Genomic DNA, 25,637 nt, shown 5'->3' with positions numbered 1-25,637 from the left:
AGAGTTACTGGTTTTTTACAATTTGCCCAGAGCAAAGAAACCCTCTGCGCATTTATGAGGACTCCTGGGACCAACAACAGGAGGCAGACTGAATTTAAGAAACAAACATAAAAGAAATCCCTAAATATGATTGTAAATTGGATTAGACAGAAATGGGAGTTCACATTAAATGCTTTAAACTCTTCTAGATCCAAGTCAGCACAGTGATGTTTTTCTGAATGGCGATATAATACAACGGCTCTCAATCACATGGCGAAACCTTCATCACGGATTGCACTCAGGGTCTGTTAGCAAGGATTGTCAGCTATGTACAAATAATTAAAAAAAAAAATGTCGGAAGGTGGTATTAATATTAATCAGGCTTCAGCAAGCATTAGGCTTAATTAAAGCCCATTGTGCCTTAAGGTTTTTGAAAGAAATTAATACTTTTATTCAGCAAGCATGAATTAAATTAATCAAAAGTGTCAACAAAGACATTTATAATGTTACAAAAGATTTCTATTTCTGTTCTTTTGAACTTTCTATTCATCAAAGTATCCTGAAAAAAAAAAAAGTATTAAGTAGAAGAACTGTTTTCAATATTGATAATAATACAATAAAATGTTTCTTGAGCACCAAATCAGCATTTTGAAATGATTGACAATGAAGACAATAAAAGACTTCTTGCAAAAACCAATAAATAATATATTTTATAATAATATATTATATATATAAATAAACATGGCCATAAACATGGAATATTAGTAAATTAATATTATATTATTAATAAATAGACATGGAATCTTACATGATGTAACATGGTAAGTCCAACATAGCTGCTATGATGAAATATTCTTCTTATAATGAATCTCATTAGTATTAGCTGGCATCCTGTTTAAAAAAAAAAAAGAGAAATAAATTAAGATTAATAACCATAATAAGCCTATTACAATGTAGTCAGAATAGAAGTACAAAACCAAACCAATCCCTATTGCCTTGGGAGCAGGATTTAGGAGGTTGTATGTACTAAAGTTGCACTCCAGGTCAAGGTTCAAAGTTTGTTTGGTAATAAATTTTAGAGTTTGAAGTGCGGGGAGGGGTTTTGTGTAATAATAAAATTAATTGTTTTAGTTTTGGTTTTGTTTTATTTGTATGTATGTGTGTGTTAAAGTTACTAAATGAGCATTATAAGGATGTGCCTTGGTTTAAATGGCAGCGCAGAGCGGTGTCACGCAGTGAAGGCTGCGGCCTCGTTAGCATCTGACCTCGGATTGGGATGACAGAGAATTAATTGTAGCAACAAGGTCCCGCCAGATCGGAGTTAAATGTTAATCAGGGGGGCGAGAACACCGCCAAGTTGCTGCAAAATGCCACTGGGAGTTTTCAGCTGCATGTTAATAAAATTATGTGATTTAAATCACACTGTGTGCATGGGCTAAAAAGCTGCACTAATTCATTCAAGCATAACTATTTACTTTCAACTGTTAGCGGGGCATTCAATTTCCTTTCAGCCACTGAGATAAGATTTTGTTTAAGAGGCTGATTGTATCCAGGTCTCAGCTGGTTAGTCATTAGAAACACTAAAAATGTGATTTCCCTTCCAAACATCACAGAAAGTACAATTAGTCATTTTGAGCTATTTAATCTGTAAACTGATATAAATAGCTTTCTGACCACCTCATTTAAAATATATATGTATATACTTTATTAGTTTTGTATCTCAGACACATTTCTCTCTTTATAAGTCCCCAGAAGAGTCTCTTTTAATAATTTAATAATAAGAAATACTGGATCGGTCTTCTGGTCTCAGCACACCAATATCTAAATATATATATATAATATTATATATTATATAATATATATATATATATATATATGATGTATCTATATAATATATATATATATATATATATATTTCTTAATTAATATAGATATGGTTCAATGGCTGTGTAATCACAACAGAAATTAATTTCACTAGTCTGCCATCTGCTGGGTAAAATGAGTCAGGTTGAAATGAAATACAAGCTTGTTATTTACTGAATACTATAGTGCATAGTGCCCAGTAATTAAAAACAATAAAAGAAACAGCAGACATTATTCCATAATTAACACTGTTTAACGCATGTTTAATTCATCTAGAGTTATAATCTTAGTAATTAATGGTTTTCTGTAAAAATGTTTAAACATTTGGTTGATCAAATAGCCATGCAGCATATTGCATATATTGCAAATGTAGCAGTTCAACCAGCTATTTTATGCTAAAAATTTGAATACCGTTTACATTATATTTAATGTATACTGCAGTACAGATAAGAGTATTATTGTATGCCATTTCTGAATTTAGCCAAAGTTATTCAAAATAATTTTCCTAGATTTCCATCTCTAAACAGAAACTTAGCAGATAAAACAAGTATTTCCCTGTAAACAAGACTGAAGGAATCTAACATTTTGGGTTAGATTATGAAATAGTTGAAAATTTGCTGAGAATGTACTAACCCTCAGGGCAGGCCATCCAAGATGTAGATGAGATTGTTTCTAATAGATTTGGAGAAATGTATCGTTACATGATCACTTCCTCCCCAGTGGATCCTCTGCAGTGAATGGGTGCCGTCAGAATGAGAGTCCAAACAGCTGATGAAAACCACAAGCGTAATCTCTCCTGATTCAAACTAGAAGTATTTCTCACTTGGGAAAGCGATATTGTGGATAGTTTTGGATTTTCACTTTGCAAGACATTAATTGATGAACTAGATTTATGTGGATTACTTGTGGATTATTGGGATGTTTTCATCAGCTGTTTGGACTCTCACTCTGATGACACCCATTCACTGCAGAGGATCCATTGGTGAGTGAATTTCTCCAAACCTGATGCAGAAACAAACTCATCTACATCTTGGATGGCCTGAGGTTTTCAGCTATTTGTTTTTGTATTTTTGGATGAACTATTCCTCTAATGCATGAATCACTACACACATTTTAACAACCACTATATTAATTTACTCTGTATTACCAGTCCTAGTCTCTCTAAATCAAAAACACTCCATTATTATTTCCAGCCATTTCTACAGTACAGCATCCACTTGCTTTCGTTAACTCATTACTATTTGTGCCTCATTTATGGATTATCAGATCTAGCAGGTGTTTTATGACTTATAAAGACTATATTACCAGACGAATAAAGTGTTTTTACTACACTAAAATGTGCCTCGGGTCGGCCTTAAAATAGCTGCATTGCACTGTTGTTCCTCTACTGCAGTACAATAAACCATTGAAATATTGGGGCAACATAAGGGGTATTAACCTTCAGGCAAACCTTTAATACAGCCTCAGTCATGACAAGAAGCCAATTCATTTCAGCCTACAGAGGGAATGGATTTGGATCAGTCATGACACAGAATATGTTGAAAAAAGCAGTTTTCAAGGTTAGCTTGACCTCTAAGGAAAAAAAGAAGAAGAGAGTGCTAGGCAATCTTATTACGCCACTATCCAGGTTTTTTATGTCTGTCTCTTCTGCCAGCCGTATAGCCTCGGCACCTCTGATTACTGACCTAAGCAAAACGTTATTCCAACTCTGGAATTGTGTCAAAATGCCTGCAATAAAGAGCTATGTCGTGATTATATACCTCTCCTGAATGCAATCGTCTTATGCTAGGAATGCTGAGGCTGCACAATAACAACATTGCACTGTGTACAATCATTTCTAGAGACTTTTGTCAAAATATTATTCACAGAGTCACACGCTAAACTCCCATTACATACTCTTAATGTCCTCGGTGTTTACGGTGTGATACATCTTCAAGTCAAGCACTTCAATTGAAATTTTATGGACTATTACATTTGCATAAACCAATGCAGTGGAGATTTAAAGTGTAACTTGACGCTATGACAAAAGAACATAATCTAATTATATGGCTGTGGGGTGTATATTTGTTTTTTGTTTTTTAGTGATATAGAGAAATCAACCGCAGGGCGTACAAGAATTATGTCAAGTTCCACGGTAAGAAACATTCTGCCAGTAGAGTAACGCAGCACCGACCAAGCTATCCATTATGTAAATCATTTAATTTAAAAAATATGCATAATGAGGAAAAAATGTGCCATTCCTGATGAAGACAGAAAAGAAAATCAACTTAAATGGATTCAGTGCCTTTGGTTTTGACATGATTATGAATCCATAAGTACAAAACAGCGTATAACACTGATCAACATCACTGCATCACTGTCAACAAAACACTTTTATAATCAGATTCATTCACTTATGCCTTATGACACTTACGACAAGGACAATTTCTCCATATGCTGTTCAATTAAAATATTTTCCAAGTAAAATTATTTAAGAAAACCATTCCATTCATGTTTCAACCATTCATGGGTTTTACTTTTTTTTTTTTTTTTTTTTTTTTTTTTTTTACAAAAAATAAATAAATAAACTATTCTGAATTTCATCCAGTGATTTTCATCCAGTGCATTTTAGTATCACTGAGATACTTTTATAAGTTTTAGAAATGTTGTTTTAGTCATTTTATTATCTTAATATATATATATATATTATATATATATATATATATATATATAATATATATATATATATATCACATTTTTTTTCCAGTTTTCATCAAATATTTATGTTGAATTTATGATACTATCACAGTATATATATATATATATATATATTATATAATATATAGTAATATATATATTTATATATATATTATATATATATATATATAGTGCTGCCAAACGATTAAATCCAAAATAACAGTTTTTGTTTACATAATATGTGTACACTGTGTATATTCATTTTGTATATATAAGACACATACATACATGTATATATTTAAGAAAAAAATGTTACTTTTATATATTAAACATATTTAAATATGATATTATTGATATGAATATAAATATATTAATATATATGTAAATATTTACAAAATATATGCAGTATGTGTGTGTCTTTATATATACATAATAAATGTACACAGTACACACACATATATTATGTAAACAAACACTTACTTTGGATGTGATTAATCGCGGATTAGCACTAATATATATATATATATATATATATATATATGTATATATATATATATAAACCAAATATATGCTGCTGGTTTAGACATTTTATTAGATTTTAAAAAAATGTCTTTTTATTTATATTTATTTACTTAAAACTAATTTTTATTTCAGTATTTTTATTTTTATTTAGTTAGTTTAGATTTTAAATGTTTCCTTGGCAACAAGCTGACATAAAATAAGTATTTTTTATGGTTTTAATGAACTATAATACCCCCTTTTTTCATCATTGGTTTCAGTAAGCAGTTATCCACCAATTAGCACAATAATATTGAGATCCTTGGTGTCATTTTTAACAAGCAGATTAGTTGCATCATTAAGAGCCTTTCAGCTCAGATCCACTGCTAAACTGAAAGGGTTTCTTTTACGAAAGGACTTGGAAACAATCCCTGCTTGATTACTGTAACTATATGTATGCAGGCCCGCCTCAATCACATCTCCAGATGGTTCAGCACATGCCAGTGAGACTTATAGTTAAAATCAAAAATAAGAGCACACATCTTCCTTATACAAATCCAATTAGTTATTACCAATACAATCACAATTCTGCTTTTAGTTACAAAAGCGGCCCAGCGTGGTATTTTTCCACAGTATATTTGTAAACTGCTTTATCCATACTCTGCCCCAAGGTCATGCAATCAACTTCCTCCTTTCCCGCTAACGCTGAAAGGGAGATTTCTCAGCTCTGGAACGGTTTCCCAGCTCACATTAGATCCTCCTCCTCCACTGGCACTTTTAAATCCAGCTTAAAGGTCCATTTTTATTCCATAGCTCTTGATTCTATTTTTTTTTTATGGGTTTCTTCTCATTCTATTATTTGTATTTTATCAGACTTGACATGAAAATCCCTCTCTTTGTGACAGCCTGACTTTTATATCCTGCGATTAAAATATAATGGTCTGTGAAAATGTGTATTTAAGTGTTTGGTGATATTAAAATGTATAGAAACGATCAGCCAAAACATTAACCTGAAAAGAAAAAGCTACAATAATCTTGACAGGAGTTTAATCTTGCTACAAACTGACAAGTTTTGCAGCAGCCTCACTTGATTTTAAATCTAATTTAGCAAACGGCTGTCACACAAACCGAAATGGCACACAAAGTCTTCAATAATCTCTCCTAAAGTGCTTATTCACTTTGGCGACAGCAATGTAAATCACTAGATTAACCACAAAATACTGTTCCTTGTACTCCATCTGCTTCAGCCTCATCTCCACCCTCGCCTCTGAGTCTTGGTATAGGATAGAGAAACTCCCGCCATCAAAATCATATGATACCGCACGCATCCTGACTTGCTTTTGTCATCACAACAGGAGAACTGACACACCAAAAAGGCTGCTTGGCTTCATCCCATACAGTGAGGTTGATCATGCAACAGTCCTGGAGACAGCAATTAGACCATGAAAACTTCCTAATATTAGTATTAAGTGCTGTGAATAAGAAAGTGAGGATGACTGGACCAGTGTGGTGTGTCCTCCAAGGCAAGCTGACATCTCCAACCAGATGTGTAATTGGGGATCTGCTATTCTCACTGATCACTTCCAGTGGAAGATAACCATCAGAAATCTGATCTGGAGAGTAAAAAAAAAAGGTGCACTTCGGTACTTTTTGGTTGTCTACCAAAGATGAGATATAATGAGACCAAAAATAATTAAGACACTAAATAAAAGATATCAGTGCCCCTGTCCCACTGTCAAAAAAACAACAACAACAACAACAACAAAAAAAAACATTTTTACAATTTCTATTTATTTTTATTTTTTTCAAAACATTTCTAATCAAAAGGTGGTTTTCAGGGCTGTATGAAGTAAATCAGAAAATATCCATATAATTTTGGTCATATTTTGAATAATACACATTTGTTCGAAAGGGGTCAGTAAGTTTTTTTTTATTTTTATGTTTTTTGAAAGAAGTCTCTTCTGTTTTATATATATAATTTTAGGATTAATATATAATAATAAATTATATGTTAAAATTATATGAAATGTTATGTTTCATGCATATAATTTCATATTATATGGAATATTTGTAGAGAAAAATGCTCAACTTGATGCTCAAATACACTATTTAAGGGTAAAAACTGCTTAATTTTGCTGAAAGCAGGACAACACTCATATTTTTTTAGAATCTAGTGCCATCTACTGTCAACAATCTAGTATCATCAACTGTAGAGGAATCTTACTGTAAAACTGTAACAAGAGCCAACTGCTCATTCACGTACTTATAAGGTTATTATTTATTTTGTACCATCAATTGGATGTCAGTTTTCAGAATGTCAACTATTAGTTTAATAGGGACTGATTTTAAAATCATTATAAATGATTCAACTGTTAATTTGAACTCTTTTTCTTATTACAGAGTGCACAATGTCTGCTTTTACCTCTTCTGCAAAACAGCTGGGAAAAGCATGTCAGACATGACGACTCTCACTGTATTGTGCAGTTCAATGTAAACAGTGTATCCATGGAGACCGTACTCCGGGTCCACATCATCAAATAAAGCACTGACTCCAGCTGCTGGACATGGACTAGCGGTGTGAAAGAGGGATAAAGAAGAGAAAGAAAGAAAAAGAGATTAACTACAAAGTGGGTTTCAATTTTCCTTTTCACACTGAGGACTGTAGAGACAGTATGGCAGTAAAACAGACAGAGTAACGACTGATGAGTCAGAGCTGTACAGTGTTCAGCTTCACCAGAAGATGGAGTTATTACACCACCAAATTATACCGATGGGAAGGGCTTTAACAGGGGACAGTGCAAATAGTCTTCTCTAAATGCAAAAAAAAAAAGGAAATAAATAGGAAATAAAACATTACCTAATAGATGCACGAAGACTTCTTTCCACAAGTCTGTGATTGTGCAAGTTTACCACGACAAAAGCAATTCCCCATTGGTCCTGTATAAGAAGCACAGAATTAACAATTGTTGCTTTATTAATGAAATTTTAAATAATTATAATTATTATATATAGAATAGAATATAGAAGTCTGTTATTCTATGCTCACTAAGGCTGCACTTATTCACAAAATAATAATAATAATAATAATAATAATAATAATAATAATAATAATAATAATAATAATAATAATAATAATAATAATAATAATGTGAAATATTATTAGTTTTATTTAGATTTTTTTTTAAATGAAATGTATTCCTATGAATTTTCAGCATTATTACTCCAGTCTTTAGTGCTATTGATCCTTCAAAAACCTTTCCAATATTTCCAATAAAATGTATCATTATTATTTTAAAGACATTTTATTTTTGATGAATAAAGCTCAAAAGAACAGCATTTATATGAATATATATATATATATATATATATATATATATATATATATATATATATATATATTTAAATGGAAAAGTCTTAATTTACTCTTTAGTCTTTTAATCAATTAATGCATGATTGCTGATTAAAAGTAGTAATGTAATGTATATTTATATATATATATATATATATATATATATATATATATTATATATATATATATATATATATATATTCTAAGGTATCATAATAAATTAAAACATCAAGTGCAAAAAGCAATAATATATATACAAACCAAACAGCAATGCTAATAAAACAAATGTGACAAAATGCACATTTTCTTCACATACAAGGAGAACTCTAGGATTGGAGAATAACTTCCAGAATCCCAAAGTTATGCCCTGTCCAAAATACAGCATCTTGACAATCTTGTCTGAAACACACAATTCATGGTGTTCTCCTTGAAGCTTTATTTTGGACATAAATGATTTCCAGCCTGGCCTGAAAGACACAAGATCGAAGCAACTACATCACTCATTTAGATTGGAGTAAAGCTGTACCTTTGTATTTTTAGCACCTACCACACCTGTAAGGAGCAGGACAATCGAGGGGCACCCGCAACACTGCGTGAAGCTCAAGGGAGGTGAGCTGGTTGAAAGGAGGCCAATTGACAACGCCCCAGAACACAAAAACAGCCATACTGCTGAAGAAGGCATGAAACTGCTCAAAGGTGCTCCGCCGTCCTCTCCCATCAGTCACTGTGATCTCCCATGTAATGCACAGACTCCTGCCAGACACACATGACACAAACCCCAACTGACACCTCTGCTCTCAGATCATTTAAGGGCAATGGTTTTTTTTTTCTTTTTCTTTTTGAAAAAGAAGAAGAAGTGGGGAATGCAAAATCAAGAATACATCAAATGTATCAAAGAAAACATTAAGCTGATGTAAATAATATTTAAACTGTATATTTATCTTGTTTTCCTGAAACATTCCTAAAACAAGATACACTTCTTTACTTGAAAACAATGTTAAATGTTAAAATATAAACTAAAAGGTAACATTGTTTTTCAGATAATATATTTTGAAGTAAGTTAATTATTAATTTGCATTTATAAAGAGCCAAAATATCATAAAAATAGGTGATAAAAATAATCTATATATATATATATATATATATATATATATATATATAGATATATATATATATATATATATATATACATCTAGTTTTCCCGTAAAAATCCTGAGCTCTTTAAAATAAGATGCATTTACCTGAGAATCAAAACTGTGTTCAGATGAAAATATGAAAACTGAAAGTCAAAATGCTATTGATTGATTAATTGACTGCCTGACTTATATGCAGGTAATGTTGTTAACCTAATTCAGTTGATTAAGAGCATAGAAGTGTCTGTTTGGCAAGATACTAGCAATGAATGACATTAATTCTGAAAGAAGCAGGGCATTAGGTTGGGGAAATATCTAATATGATGCATCATGTGCCGGGCATTGGCACCATATGATATCAATTAATGCTGTAAAACAAGATACGAGCAGAGTCCCAGAGAGATTAATAGCTGTTGTTTGTGTCTGCAAGTCAGTGGAGATGATTATTACCGAAGTAAATCACATCCTTCGGTGTCTTTGTAACTGAGGAACCTATGGGGATTTGTCTGGGCAAGAGGTAGGGGCCAAGCAATTTATTTCTACAATTCACCCAGCCTTCTGAGGGGACCACAATTATTTTCATTCCCCCTGCATGCCACACGCTCTTTGAGTCGAAAAATTGAGTGGCCCGGCAGCTCTAATCAGAGTTTAAGACAACAGCACGCCACGGCCTGCAGATCATCAAGCGTGTTTCCGTATCCCATCGCCCAGGAGCACAGAGCAAATCTAAGACGCTGACTCTCACACTCACCTTTAATAAGCCCAGACACTGCAGGAGGGAAAAACACACCCTGACATTTATTTGATGGGGAATATGCCATCTTCAACAGATTAGATAGGTCACAACAAAGATGATATTTTGACTAGAAAGTCTTGTTGCGTATTACTAAATGTAGATGTAGGAACGTACAAAAAGAGGACTGAAAGAAATAAATCAAAATAACTAGAAAGCCAGAAACTATAAGTGAACATAGTTTATACGTACATATTTATATCAAGAAACAGATTACGTGTCACCATGCCAAACCAATGCTCTCATCATATTAAAAAGGATATAATAACCATAAAATGAAAAGGGATTTTTAAGAGACACTGACTGTAAGATCTACACATTTAGTTAATAGTGAATTATCAAATAAACTAAATAAAAAAAAACAGAATTTCTAACATTATGACTTCCTCTATATGTCGCGGCAGTCCTGAATAAGGGTCAATGCATTGTAGTTTTGTTCTCCACTTGTTCACATTCACGCCGGCAATTTTTTTGAAGAATGCATTTCTCCAGTATTTCTTTAGCCTCTCCTGCACACCCACCACACCAAGATCACGTATAATCTGATCTTCTCGCCTGGCTTTCTTCTTGTTTCTATGTCCGCGTGTGTAAAACTGATACCACATAAAACTGCAAGGACATCAGGATGAGGAAAAAATGATTTTGATAGATTTTTTTAGCTTTGAGAGAAAGAAGGTCTAAAGAACCTAGTTTGACTTACTTGTTGTTGGACAGTTCCTGGAAATGCTTGTTGACGAAACTAATACAAAAAAGAGACCCAGGATCCAAGTACGAGTGATTCCTGAGAATGATCTCTCGTGGCATCCTAGTTTAAGTCAGATAGATAGATAGATAGATAGATAGATAGGTAAATAGATAGATAGATAGATAGATAGATAGATAGATAGATAGATAGATAGATAGATAGATAGATAGATAGATAGATAGATAGATAGATAGATAGGAGAACAGACAGGTAGAAAGGTACAAAATATATATGAGTGTCAGTATATGGTGGCATTGTGGCATTTTAATACTAAATGAATGAATGAATTTATAAATAAATAAACAAACAAACAAACATACAACTACTTAAATCGCTTTATTTATTTAATTAATTTCTAGTGATGCCAGCAAGAAAGTCACTGTAAAGCTAAAGTTACCATACTCGCAAAACTTGCCTTTCTAAGGAGTTTTCACAAGTCTTTTCTTTGTGTTTGGATGTCATTCTGTAGACTGATGGATGTTGTAGAGCTGCTTTTCTTTGTTTTCTGAGAAAATTAAACACAAATAAACTAAACCGATCCACAGTAGCAGAGCTCTGCGGTACAGAAGCATTGAAGCCAGAATGATGTTAAATAACATAAAAGTGGCAACAACCTGGAAGTGGATTTTGATTTAATAAGTGAGGGTTGATTGGCATCTTGCCTCTGGGTCTTCACGGATTGCGAAGACATAATTTGTATCTCTTCTGTAGAGATTTTAAGTGCCTCTTAGTCTTAATTTGTTGTCTGCTCAGTCTCGCTCTTCTGGTGTCATGTATCAACTGGGGATTGTGTTAACTGGGGACATGCGCATGCACGCAGATAGTTTTACCTGAGTTTCTAGCAGATGTTGGACCTCCACAGCACAGATTCGTCACAGGGAATTTTCAACGGAACAGATTTCAACGCTTTCTACATTATTTGTGAATGTATCATTATTGGACTCTGTTGTTTCCCCTGTCGATGTTCAATGTATCAGACACCGTTTAAGGGAAGTTTTAATGCGTTTTCATGTCACATCTCACAGAATATGCTCAGATTATTTTGTTTAGGCCACGTTCGGTTCAATGGATTTTTTTTTTTCTAATAACAATTGTAAATGCATTAAATAAGGTGTTTACTTTGTTTCTTTGCAACACGTGTGTAGGCAGTATATGACTTCCTCTGTTGTGGAAGTTGTAGCCTAGTGGTTAGAGTGTTTGACTCCTAACCCTAAGGTTGTGGGTTTGAGTCTCAAGCCAGCAATAACAAGACTGAGTTGCCCTTGAGCAAGGCACTGAGCCCCCAACTGCTCCCCGGGTGCTGCAGCATAAACGGCTGCCCACTGCTTTGGGTGTGTGTTCAGAGTATGTGTGTGTTCACTGCTGTGTGTGCACTTTGGATGGGTTAAATGCAGAGCATGAAATATGAGTATGGGTCACCATACTTGGATGCATGTCACGTCACTTTCACTTTTATAGTTTTCCATTAAGATGCAGTGAATTATCCCAAATAATTATTTAAGGGAATGTTCAACAAATAGGTGTTGAAGCAAAATCACAAAAAACAAAACAACAACAACAACAAAAAAACAATTATAGCTTCAAAGCAGCTTTACATAAAATGCACGTTTCTTTTACTATGCAGAGGAATCTGCTATGTCAGAAATGACTGCCACTGTAATGTCCATATTGCAGAAATGTCAATGTTCTGTCAAGTCAAGTGAGGTCACCCTTATTTATATAGCGCTTAATATAATACAGGTTGTGTCAAAGGAGCTTCACGGTGTTAAATATGGAAATGGTGTGTCAATAATGCAAACAAAATTCAATTCTGCTGTAAACCAACTCTAAAATGAGGGCAATAGTCAACAGTCACTTTCTTAGTTAAAGTCAGTTCATTGTTGATTCAGTGATGTCATCCTCCAGCTCAGTTCAGTTGTGCCAGTGAGTGTCTAGGTGAAGAGGTCTTTGTAGGGCATCTGTCTCTAGGGCACATCTAGTTGACATGGTCTCCAACATTCATAGCTGTTGTGGTCGTCTCTAGGTGCTGATCCACGATCTGGTCTGGATACTGATTGGATCTGGTTAGTTAACATCATTCAGTTAAGCACAAGCATGTTAAGGCAATGATTTACATATTGTGATCATAATGATTACAACATAAGGATAATTTTGCAGTTTTGCATGTTGATTCTGTCACAGTGTCTGGTTTGTGTATCCCTGGGTGTCCGCTAGAGGTCTCACTTCCCCATATCGTCACCCCACCTCAGGAACTACATTTCCCACAAGTCTTGTTGATACTCATCACTGTTCATTGTATTCAGCTGTTCCCACTTACATTGTTTGCACCTGTCTATAAATACCTGGTTTGTTTCTGTCTTTGTTACGGAGTCCTTGTTTAATGTCACTCTGCTATTTCCTGTTCCCTTGTTGATGTTTGTTTTTTTGTTTTTTGGTTTTTTTGGTTTTTTTTGTTTGTTTTTGTTTGTTATGTTTCTCTTTTATACTTTCTGTACAGCACTTTGGTTCCACTTGTGGTGTTGAAAGTGCTTTATAAATAAAGTTGAGTTGAGAGTTGAGTTGAGTTGATGTTCGTGTTCGTGTTTCGTGTTTTGGACTGCTTATCTGGATTCAGCGGTGTGGGAGTTCGAATCTGTTCCCCAGCCACCATGGAGGAACGGAGGGGGAGATTCCGGAACTTAACCACCCTTCGCCAAAGGGGTAGTGAGGTGGGTGGCCTGGCGCAATTGTTTTGGACCATGGCAGTCGGGTTGGGTTATAATGATGCAACACTGAAAGACTATTTTAACAATTGCCTGGATGACCCTTTGCCTCAATGGGAGATGAAGGGGCTGGAGATCCTGGACTTTTGGGGGTTTACCCATTACCTGTGCCATCGTGCTCAGTGGGATACATCAACCACACCTGAGTCTCCAGACAAGATGGCCGCCAGCCCAGCGCCACAGCACAAGATGGCCGCCAGCCCAGCACCACTGCACAGGATGGCCGAATCTACACCTGTGTTGCCAGACAAGATGGCTGACTCAACGCTTGAGTCTTCCGTCAAGGTGCCACCGACTCGCCATTATAGAGGGCGGAGGAGGAGACAGGCGTCTACCGTTCCTCAAAGTCCAGGAGGACGTTCCCGAGCAGGCCGCTGCCGTCCAGGAGGACGTTCCCGAGCAGGCCGCTGCCGTCCAGGAGGCCGAGGCGGTGGCCGATGCTGTTCCGGAGGCCGAGGCGGTGGCCGATGCTGTTCCGGAGGCCGAGGCGGTGGCCGATGCTGTTCCGGAGGCCGAGGCGGTGGCCGATGCTGTTCCGGAGGCCGAGGCGGTGGCCGATGCTGTTCCGGAGGCCGAGGCGGTGGCCGATGCTGTTCCGGAGGCCGAGGCGGTGGCCGATGCTGTTCCGGAGGCCGAGGTGGCCGATGCCGATGCTGTTCCGGAGGCCGAGGCGGTGGCCGATGCCGAGTTCCGGAGGCCGAGGCGGTGGCCGATGCCGTTCCGGAGGCCGAGGCGGTGGCCGATGCCGTTCCGGAGGCCGAGGCGGTGCCCGATGCCGTTCCCGATGCCGAGGCGGTGCCCGATGCCGTTCCCGATGCCGAGGCGGTGCCCGATGCCGTTCCCGATGCCGAGGCGGTGCCCGATGCCGTTCCCGATGCCGAGGCGGTGCCCGATGCCGTTCCCGATGCCGAGGCGGTGCCCGAGGTCATTCCCGAGGCGGTGCCCGATGCCGTGACCGAGGCCGTTCCAGAGGCGGTGCCCGAAGCCGAGGTGCCTCACGTCTCCACAGGTCTTCCAGAACGCCTTCACGTCTTCGCAGGGCCTCCGGAAGGGCAGGTTCCGCTCTGGTCGCTCAAGTGGCGGGTTCCTCCCTGGCCATCACCACAGCCTGCTCCTCACTGGCTCCCCGAATGGCAGGTTCCGTTCTTGCCACTCAAATGGCGAGTTCCTCCCTGGCCGTCTGCACAACTAGAATTGACTGATCCTCCGTGGCCACCTGAACTGCCTGGTCCCTCGTGGTCCCCTGAACTTTCGGGTCCACCCTGGCCCCCTGAACTGACTGATCCACCTTGGCTGCCGGTGGAGCCATCGCTGCCGGTCCCTGTTCTCCTACACGGGCCTGGCCCTCCATCCCTCCCCCTGTTCTACCTCCACCAGACCACCTCCCTCCTGGTCTCTTTGTTTTGTTTTTGTTTTGTTCTGAGGAGCATCTGGAAGCTGCTCCTTAGAGGGGGGGTAGTGTCACAGTGTCTGGTTTGTGTATCCCTGGGTGTCCACTAGAGGTCTCACTTCCCCATATCGTCACCCCACCTCAGGAACTACATTTCCCACAAGTCTTGTTGGTACTCATCACTGTTCATTGTATTCAGCTGTTCCCACTTACATTGTTTGCACCTGTCTATAAATACCTGTTTTGTTTCTGTCTTTGTTACGGAGTCCTTGTTTAATGTCACTCTGCTATTTCCTGTTCCCTTGTTGATGTTCGTGTTTCTTGTTTTGGACTGCTTATCTGGATTTTTGACCCTAGCCTGACTGGATTATGATATTTGGATTATCCCAATAAAACACTGCTTTTGGATCTACCTGTTTGTGTGCGTGTCGTGACAGATTCAGAGTTGGTATCATCTGAAGTCCTTGCAGGGGTTGATGTCATCTCTTCATGGGTGTTAGGGTCATCTAAAATCTTCAAAAAGGCTGAATCCAAATGTTAGTGAGGTTGTTACCACTGAAATGAAGATAACTGGCATAATTCAAAATTATATTACGGTCCACACTCATTATTTATGAAACTGACAGACTTTTGTGTCATATTTTTAGAATATTGAATGTTTTCCTATTCTAATTAATGTTTGGGAGAGAGGTATCATATTTGTGTAAGATGCCAAATGATTATGAGGTTAGTGATGTATACTGTCTGCAATATTAGCCATGTAATAATTCATCATCACAGTATCATGTTCTGCCTATGTCAGTCATAAAAAAGTTGTGGCTACTGAGTGATTGTCACAGGACTTTCATACAAAAGACAGTATGGAAACTAGAAAAAGAATGAGTATGAGTCAGTAAGAAAGATCCTACAGCGTGGTTCACGTTTAATAAACACCTGTCAAATCCTTTTTTTCCACCTTAAAAATGTAAACATGCCATACATGTGACATACAGGTGCATCTCACTGAATTAGAATGTCGTGGAAAGGTTCATTTCAGTAATTCAAGGCAAACTGTCAAACTCATGTATTAAATAAATTCAATGCACACAGACTGAAGTAGTTTAAGTCTTTGGTTCTTTTAATTGTGATGATTTTGGCTCACATTTAACAAAAACCCACCAATTCACTATCTCAACAAATTAGAATATGGTCACAATCCAATCAGGTAATCAACTCAAAACACCTGCAAAGGTTTCCTGAGCCTTCAAAATGGTCTCTCAGTTTGGTTCACTACACTCTCAAAAAAAAGGTACAAAAGCTGTCACTTGGGCGGTACCTTTTCAAAAGGTATAATTTTGTACCTTTTAGGTACTAATATGTACACTTTAGGTACTTATATGTATCTTTAAGGTACCAATATGGACTCTTTAGGTACAAAGGTGTGCCTTTTGAAAAGGTACCGCCCCAGTGACAGCTTTTGTACTTTTTTTTTCTGAGAGTGTAGGCTACACAATCATGGGGAAGACTGCTGATCTGACAGTTGTCCAGAAGACAATCATTGATACCCTTCACAAGGAGGGTAAGCCACAAACATTCATTGCCAAAGAAGCTGGCTGTTGACAGAGTGCTGTATCCAAGCATGTTAACAGAAAGTTGAGTGGAAGGAAAAACTGTGGAAGAAAAAGATGCACAACCAACTGAGAGAACCGCAGCCTTATGAGGATTGTCAAGCAAAATCGATTCAAGAATTTGAGTGAGCTTCACAAGGAATGGACTGAGGCTGGGGTCAAGGCATCAAGAGCCACCACACACAGACGTGTCAACAAGTTTGGCTACAGTTGTCGTATTCCTCTTGTTAAGCCACTCCTGAACCACAGACAACGTCAGAGGCATCTTACCTGGGCTAAGGAGAAGAAGAACTGCACTGTTGCCCAGTGGTCCAAAGTCCTCTTTTCAGATGTGAGCAAGTTTTGTATTTCATTTGGAAACCAAGGTCCTAGAGTCTGGAGGAAGGGTGGAGAAGCTCATAGCCCAAGTTGCTTAAAGTCCAGTGTTAAGTTTCCACAGTCTGTGATGATTTGGGGTCCAATGTCATCTGCTGGTGTTGGTCCGTTGTGTTTTTTGAAAACCAAAGTCACTGTTTAAGTCTTTGGTAGTTTAAGAACCAAAGACTTAAACTACTTCAGTCTGTGTGCACTGAATTTATTTAAACACAATTTGAGTTGAATCGCTGAAATAAATGAACTTTTCCATGACATTCTAATTTATTGAGATGCACCTGTATATCGCTCATACAAATTGTGGGAAAAATGCCTTCCTGTGTTCATCACACATACAGTATAAAAGAGTTTGGCTTTGAATCCTGCACTGCTCATAACATGTTTTCTGCGGTTGGAAACACAAGTAGTCTGGCAAGATACCAGTAGGTCTATATGTAAAATGAAAAGCAGGAGTAACTTAGAATATACTTTAGACAAAGGGTTCTCTACATGTTCAATGAATATATATATATATATATTATATATATATATATATATATATATATATATATATATTTATATATATATATATATATATATATATAGGTCATATCAGGTCATCTCACAGAGTCTGGTTTATTTTAATGGGTACAGTCTAGCACACTAGGTATGACATTAAACAGTTTAGCTAAGAGTTATACCACGTTATTACAAGAAAAAAAAAAAAAAAACATTGTTGCCACAACTACATTCTTCTACTAACAGGTGATGTCACTATCTGGTGAATTTCCGCCACCAACAGGCCAGGAGCGGAAGTGTCATTTTGAAACAACCTAATCGAGTTGTTTTCAAACTAGGATCCATGAACACCCTAAGAGCCGCATGGGGCTGCTAATGCTACGTGGACAATTCGAGGGGAAACACAATGTTGAATGTTTTTTTCTTTTTATTCCTTGCAACATATATATGTGTCTTTTTTTTCCTTCTTCATCTAATTTATGCAGGTTCACTTGTCGCCTTGTTGTCTTTTTTTCCTCAATAAATCATATTTGGAATAATTTAGCCTTACATTGCTTGCTTACCAGTGGATCCTCTGCAGTGAATGGGTGCCGTCATAATAAAAGTTCAAACAGTTGTTAAAAGCATAACAATAATCCACAAGTAATCCACATGACTCCAGTCCATAATGTCATGTGAAGCAAAAGCTGCAAAAATCCACCCCTTATTGTCCTCTCATATCAAAATCTTTTTTTGCTTGTAAACAATGCTTGATCTGTGCATATTTCTCTCCTGATTCAGATGAGAAACAACTTTTTCGCTGGAGACAGCAACATTATGGATGAAGGACTAATTTACCCGGATTTCATCCAAATCTTGGAGTAAATTTTCAGCAAATTTTCATTTTTGATTGGTATTCCTTGTGAAATACATTGGATGAGATTTAAATAAAGCAAAACATAGCAAAATAAACTTTTTTTGTTGTTGTTGTTGTCTAGGCAATCTCGAGATGATGGTCTGCTGCCTGTCAGATGAAATAGTCATAACTTTCACAATAATGTACTTTTTTTTTTTTTTCTTGGTTGGGGAGAGTTCTTCTCTGTGGGCTTAAACAGCTCTGGGCCCTGTGTTACACAGGCCCCGATGACCACCCGGCTTGACATTTGATTTTTCTTTCTTTTACTCACCCTTCTTCAGGCCCTAGGTCAGCCGCTGCTCTCAGATACTCAACGTCAACCTCCACAGAGCCTGTCACTCTGCACCCACAGTGTGGTTCTTGTCAAAAAAGGTGCATGGAGAGCCTGTGAGGATGGATGATGTTGACTATGACTGGAATATGCATGATCTTTCATCTAACTTAACCTAACTGTTGCAGGTGAAGTTTACTTGGAATCTATTTTAAAACCATTATTCTGACTATTTATAAATGTGTTAATAAAATATGGTCAGGATAGTATTTGCTATTATTTGCAGTCTCTCAATAATCTTAAAAGACAAGAATACCATATTGTGAATTGCCTATTATACTTCAAATTTAATAAAGACTGAGTCATTCCATTATAATTTAAAGCAGTATACCCATTTCACTCTTTAGAAGGCGCCAGCCGCGGTTGTCTTGCATAATATTTCAAATTAGCAACTTTGAAGAGTGAGGGAAACTATTAATTAAGGAGGTTAAGAATGGGTTCAGTGGACATAACACATACTGAGTAGACCTGTCAAACCCAGAATCACACTTTATACACTTTACAGCAGCTCCAGAGCTTCTCTGAAAAGCTTTTTAAGAGATAGAAAGCACAAAACCGATTTCTTATTGCATGTTTTATTTTTCTTAATGAGGTTATATTGTGACAATTCTCAGATAACGTCTTTGTTTAAATCAATTTAACATGTGAGTGTAGTTTCTGTCATTTTTATTTGATTTTAAGAGTTTATTTTTATTTTAGTTTTTTGTTCATCAGTAATGAAGTTCAAAGTTATTGAAGAAGTGCAACTAATGTGTTGCACAGGTTGTAACTTCTGGTATCACTTTGATTTTCCTTAGAAAATTAAGGTAATAATTAAACTCAACTACTTTTTTATTGGTTTATTTTAGTTTATTGAATATTTTGGCAATAAGTATTATCTGCAAGTATTTTTTAAGATTTAATTAATAACATGTATGTTAATGCAAGTTGCTCTACTGTATACACTCTTAAAAATAAAGGTTCTTTATTGGCATGTATGACTTCATGAAAAACTTTTAACATCCGGTTATAGCAGAAATGGTTCTTTAGTTTTTTTTTTTTTTTTTTATGTTCTTCACACTAAGAAAAAATAGTTAAATCCTTAAGTAACACTTTTCAGAAACGTTCCATAAACAATATTTAACTACTGCTTAAAATTATTCTAAATCACTTGTTGATCATATTAACTAACATTACCAAAGATTCATAAATACTATAACACATTTTGTGCATTAACTAATGTTCACTGAAGGACCTTACAGTAAAGTGTTCACTGAAAGGTTCTTTGGAACCAGAAATCACTTTTGAAAGTTGAAAACAACATATATTTTAGGACCAGCCACCGCTCATCAAGCCATAGTAATACACCAACCATGTTTCATGGTGTTTACTTAAAAATATAAACTTTATAAACACAGTACGGTTTGAGATTATCTCATCTGTCAGACAGAGGATCATAGCACTTCTTCTCCACAGGGTGGAGCACAAGATTTTTGTCTGACTTTGAAGACATTCCATCTGGATACCGATATTACTAAAGTGCATGTCTATTTTTCTGGTATTAAACTCTATATTATCAGCTTCAAATTCAAAGCTGTTCTACTTACTGTATATTATATGCAAAACTATATGTTTCCTATTGCTATGTAAAATGATACAGATGTCGCCAACAGTTTGTTGATAAATTGGCTGTTAATTGTGCAGACAAACTCTTAGATCCAAGATCGTGGCCGTGTCTGATTTTATTGTCCAGAAACGTCCGCTCCAGAATTATTACTGTAGGCTACTTGAAAAGAAGGGATGGGCGTGAATCGCCCTCTAAAAAGGATGAAGGAGCAATTGCTTTTCTCCACTCTTATTGGGTGCGCGCTTCACTCTTTCTCAAGACAGCTGAAGAAGCAGGAACACAGATTATGCACCAACTATGGATTTAACAGGTAACCTAATGGACAACATAAAATAGAAATGAGGCAAAAGAAAACATAGAAAGAAATACTAGATTCCATGGTGATGTTGTTGGCATTTATGGATTTAATTATTTAATCGGAAAGGTATGCAATTATTATTGAAGTGATAATAACTATAGAAAAGATTGCGCGTAACTGTAAAACTTTATTTTTGTTAACATGTTGTGAGTTAAACGCAGTTGTCTTTGTATTCTCGTTGAGATTAGGTGTTGCGTCTCGTTGCGCAATTTAATATCGTCAACCATCATATTGAGATATTATCAAGAGAAATTATAATTCCTGCACTATTATTATTATTATTATTATTAAATACGTACATATTTTGTTCTGATTTCTCGTTTTTTATCATTCAGGAATCACTGTGCAAGTATTCTGAGCACCTTCGACTGATGCGCATAGACGAAACGAAAAGGAGTGTGTGACGGTGAGTTACACAGAGAGAGAAGGAGTAAGTGAGAGAGAGAGAGAGAGAGAGAGTGAGAGAGAGAGGTTAGTTTGGACCAGGTGATAGAGCCACATCAAACCTCCAAGGGGCCGGTGGTTAAGATCAGTTTGCACAGGATTCTTGTTCCGATCATGGTGCCAGCAGCCTGTCCCGGACCCTTTGCCATGCTGGCTCTCGCCTTTCTCCTGGGAGGTGGCATAGGGCTCTGTCTGGGCCAGAATGACACGGAGCCCATCGTTCTGGAGGGAAAGTGTCTGGTGGTGTGCGACTCCAACCCCTCTTCTGACGGAGGAGTCACCTCTTCGCTTGGGATATCTGTGCGCTCCGGCAGCGCCAAAGTTTTTTTAAGTGGCGCCGTAAGAGGGACAAACCACGAACCTTCGGAGATGAGCAACACATCCATGACCATCTATTTTGACCAGGTCAGGTGTCCCGTTGGTGACTTTGTAATCACAGGAATTTCATATGTAGGGCTGTGCTCAGGAATTTCAGCCAGAAACTTGACGAAATGACAAATGTTTCTATTCTATTGGACAATGTACGTTTTTTAAACAGTTTAGTTGCGTTTTTCAGGGTAATTAATATTATTTCATTAAACGCATTCAATGTTGGTCAGATGCAATGTATGAAGTGCCTAATATCTCTCCAATATATATCCTACATTTCAACGAATTGGTTAGTTGTAAAATTATTTTTATCATTTATCATCTTTTTTTTTAATTTAACCAAGTGTATAGATAAACAAATGTGGCGTGTTTAGGTTAACAATAACCGACCCGCTGTCATTAAAATCGACCTGTAGTAATTAAAACTGACCCGATGTGTTGACAGGTCCGTAATGCGCTTATGGCAAGCCGTTTTAACATGTAAACTATTACGATAATTGTTAAAAAAATAATAATAATAAAAAAAGGTTCAATTACCAAATAAATAATAGTATCAAACAAGTATCAAATAAGTACTTGTACAACTGGAACTGATACTAGTATCTAACTATTCAAACTGTTACTAATAACCAAAGAAGAATAGATCCCAAATGAATAGAACTTGCAAAACTGAAATATCTGCTAGCAATAATTGGAATACATAAAAAATGAATTGATATCTGCAACACATATTTCATATAATTGAATGGCCAAACACACACACACACACACACAAAATTAACAATTTTTCACTACTTGAGTAAGTGCTAGTATCTAATGAACAGTTACAAAAAAGATTCCACTATTGGATTATCTTCATTTAATAAAATAAAAAAAAAAAAAATGTCTAAAAAAAAGTTTACTGGTTGTTTGTAAGGAACAAATGTTAAAACAGCTTGCCACACTGCGCTCGAAGATCCGCATGTGTCAGTGTAAAATTGCAGAGCTAAAAGTAAATGCGATATGTAGATTCACACATTTTCATTTGCTTGTGGATTTGTAACGCGTCATGTTGCTTTTGTTTCAGGTCTTAGTAAACATTGGCAATCATTTCGACCTAAAAGCGAGTTTGTTTACCGCACCACGGAGAGGAATATACAGTTTCAGCTTTCATGTGGTCAAGGTCTACAACAGACAAACCATACAGGTGAGCAGAGCAGCATGTTGTTTGCACAAAATACAATTGCCTCTCATACTGTGCGTTATTCACGAACCCTCGTGGAAAGCCTGTTCTCTGCTTTCAAAGGACTAAAGTGCGCTGTGTCCTGTTCTTCAGGTTAACCTGATGCAGAACGAGTACCCGGTCATATCTGCTTTTGCTGGAGATCAGGATGTCACGCGGGAGGCGGCGAGTAACGGAGTTCTACTGATGGTGGAGCGCGAGGATCGAGTCTATCTCAAGTTAGAACGAGGGAATCTAATGGGAGGATGGAAATACTCCACGTTCTCTGGATTTTTAGTCTTTCCTCTATAACTGACTCGCAGACTTGTTACTGCAAGTAATATTTTCCAAGTGACCGAGGAAGAACGAGTATCAGTTCTTTGAACAAAACTGAAATCTAGCAAAATTGCATATGGACTCGTCCACAGGGAGTTCCCGCCTTTTTTGGCCGCAGCGATTTTCAGTCGCGATTGTTTGGATTTTATCGATGGAAAACAATTCGCAACTGACAATTACCTGGACCACAATATACACGAGAAGATATTTAAGACGAAGACGAACTTCAAACCCCGAACTAGGTGTATTTATCAGTGCTTTATTTTGTGTTTGTATAGCCTTAATGATTCGGCTTCCGTCCAGTGAGGTGTGTGGTGTGGAGCTGCGGAAGTGCTTTATGCCCCCAAAGCATTTTTTGCACGAATGGAAGATTCCTGTTTTGTGCTGTCAATGATGTGTCGTTTGGATGCAGAACATACTGAAAATATGCCAAATGTAGGCCACCTGCTATACAGTGATTATAATGAGAAAAAAATAAAAACAATAAAAAAAATAAAAAAATTATATATCAGCCAATGAAGACGTCTTTAAAACTTTTTGCTAAACATCTATCTAATTTATAAAATACATATTTACATTATGGTGTGTTCTACATTCCGGATAATAAGTAGCTTTGATTGATTTAGTATTCAGTGACAATGCTCACAGATGTAAGTTGTGGAAAAAGAAAAGTCCCTATATAATGTCCCGCCTAATAAAATATTGTATTGTACACATATTTACTCAATCTTTCTATTATTAATAACCTTGATTATTTTTCTAATGAATGATAAAATCGTATTAATGAATTGCGCATGCGCTTTTTTCTTTGCTTGACTACGACGCAATTGCGAATTTAACAGCGCTGTCCATGGTGCTGAAGCAACACTCAAGACTTCAAGAAATATTCTCAGATGTCTCAAGACTAGATGATAAACAATTATGTATGCTGCTCTAAATACATTATTAATTTTTTTGCAACCTTGAATCATTGTCTGTTCAGCATTTGTTTTTGTTTGTTTGTTTTTTTAGCATAAAACCTACAATCTTTTCCAATTACTGATGATGATACATATCTGAATGATTGGACTGAAGCAAGGTAATAGTAATGATAAATTAGATTTGGTTTCCACAACTGCTGGCCCATTGAAACACACACTCATGCGCACATGAACACACACTCTCTGTCTGATTGTTTCATATACACACACTCTATCTTTTTAGCTTTTCCATCTTTCTCAATTTTGTCTTGTGCTCTCTTATACATGCATATATCTCAATATGCATGCACACGTACATCTGCGAGCACGCACACACACACACACACACACACACACACACACACACACACACACACACACACACACACACACACACACACACACACACAGTGCTTGCCTGCCCTCTCGCTGATATACGCATATGCATATACATAAAACACCAACAGAGCTGCATACAAATGTGAACATAAAGACCAACACAGAAATATTAACAGACATATATTAAAATGTATCACATTAGTTGGGCTTGCTTTAGAGAAACAAAACTTTAAGGGTTCCAGCTTTTTAAATAAAGCTAATAAATTACTGTCAGTCACATAAAATTTTGTGCACCTGTATTAATTCCCTCATTTGTAATATAAAAATATAACATTCATAACATATAACATAACATTCTATAAATATAACACATATAAAATTCTGTTTATTCATAAAAGGAAGCTGGTGCACAAATGAAGGGGTAAAATTCATGCATGCAAATGAAGGTCTTCGGCTGTTCTCAACAGACCATAGATACAAAATGTCTATGGTATAAGTTAGATCATAGACCTTACAACATAATCATTTTAAAAGCGTAAGAAGTTGCAAGGAACGGCTCGTATGCTCTAAAGCAAGCCACTTAATTTTGAGAGTGCTGAACTGCATATGCACATGTGTACTGGACTGTGTCATGAAGGGTAATTTGAGGTGTCAGTATTGTAATAAGGCCTGTCATAAGCCATAAGTGAACTGAAGGTTGGCTGCTTCTTTTTCAGATCCACTTATAGTTTTAAACCCAGCAAAAGAGTGTATAGGTAAATATAATTAAAAGAATATTAGAATTGATTTAGGAATGAATAATTAATGAATGTTTGCCTTTGTCAAGCATTGGCAGCAAATATAGCAGAGAAGGTAAAGTTCAACGAATTTCTAGGTTTTAGATAATGTATTTTACACAAAGAAATTCAAGGAATTTTATGAGAAATTAGCTTAGTTTCTTTCTTAGATTTTTTTTTTTTTTAAGCACCAAAAAGCATTTGGATCAAAGCTTTAAAAATAAAAGATTACTGGTTTTTACCTCTCTCATTAAAATTCACTTAGAAGGGGTGGCTAATGACAAATGACTAATTTTCATTTCTTTCTTTCTTTCTTTCTTTCTTTCTTTCTTTCTTTCTTTCTTTCTTTCTTTCTCTT

At 36.5% G+C, this 25,637-nt stretch overlaps 1 protein-coding gene and 1 pseudogene across 1 annotated transcript; one reads left to right on the top strand and one right to left on the bottom strand.

The window, feature by feature from the left end:
- Nucleotides 1-5,965: 5,965 nt before the first annotated feature.
- LOC109058530 lies at nucleotides 5,966-12,004 on the bottom strand (annotated as a pseudogene).
- An 8,576-nt stretch (nucleotides 12,005-20,580) lies between these two features.
- On the top strand, nucleotides 20,581-23,993 carry LOC109058534 (cerebellin-2-like). The gene is made up of 4 exons (XM_019075728.2): nucleotides 20,581-20,807; nucleotides 21,191-21,704; nucleotides 22,735-22,854; nucleotides 22,984-23,993. The coding sequence occupies exons 2-4, from the start codon at nucleotides 21,414-21,416 to the stop codon at nucleotides 23,179-23,181; spliced, it is 609 nt and encodes a 202-aa protein (XP_018931273.2). The 5' UTR covers nucleotides 20,581-20,807; nucleotides 21,191-21,413; the 3' UTR covers nucleotides 23,182-23,993.
- The last annotated feature ends 1,644 nt before the right edge of the window (nucleotides 23,994-25,637 follow it).

The sequence above is a fragment of the Cyprinus carpio genome, chromosome B24 (genome assembly GCF_018340385.1).
Source record: "Cyprinus carpio isolate SPL01 chromosome B24, ASM1834038v1, whole genome shotgun sequence".
Taxonomy (NCBI): Eukaryota; Metazoa; Chordata; class Actinopteri; order Cypriniformes; family Cyprinidae; genus Cyprinus; species Cyprinus carpio.
This window is presented reverse-complemented; position numbering and strand designations above follow the sequence as displayed.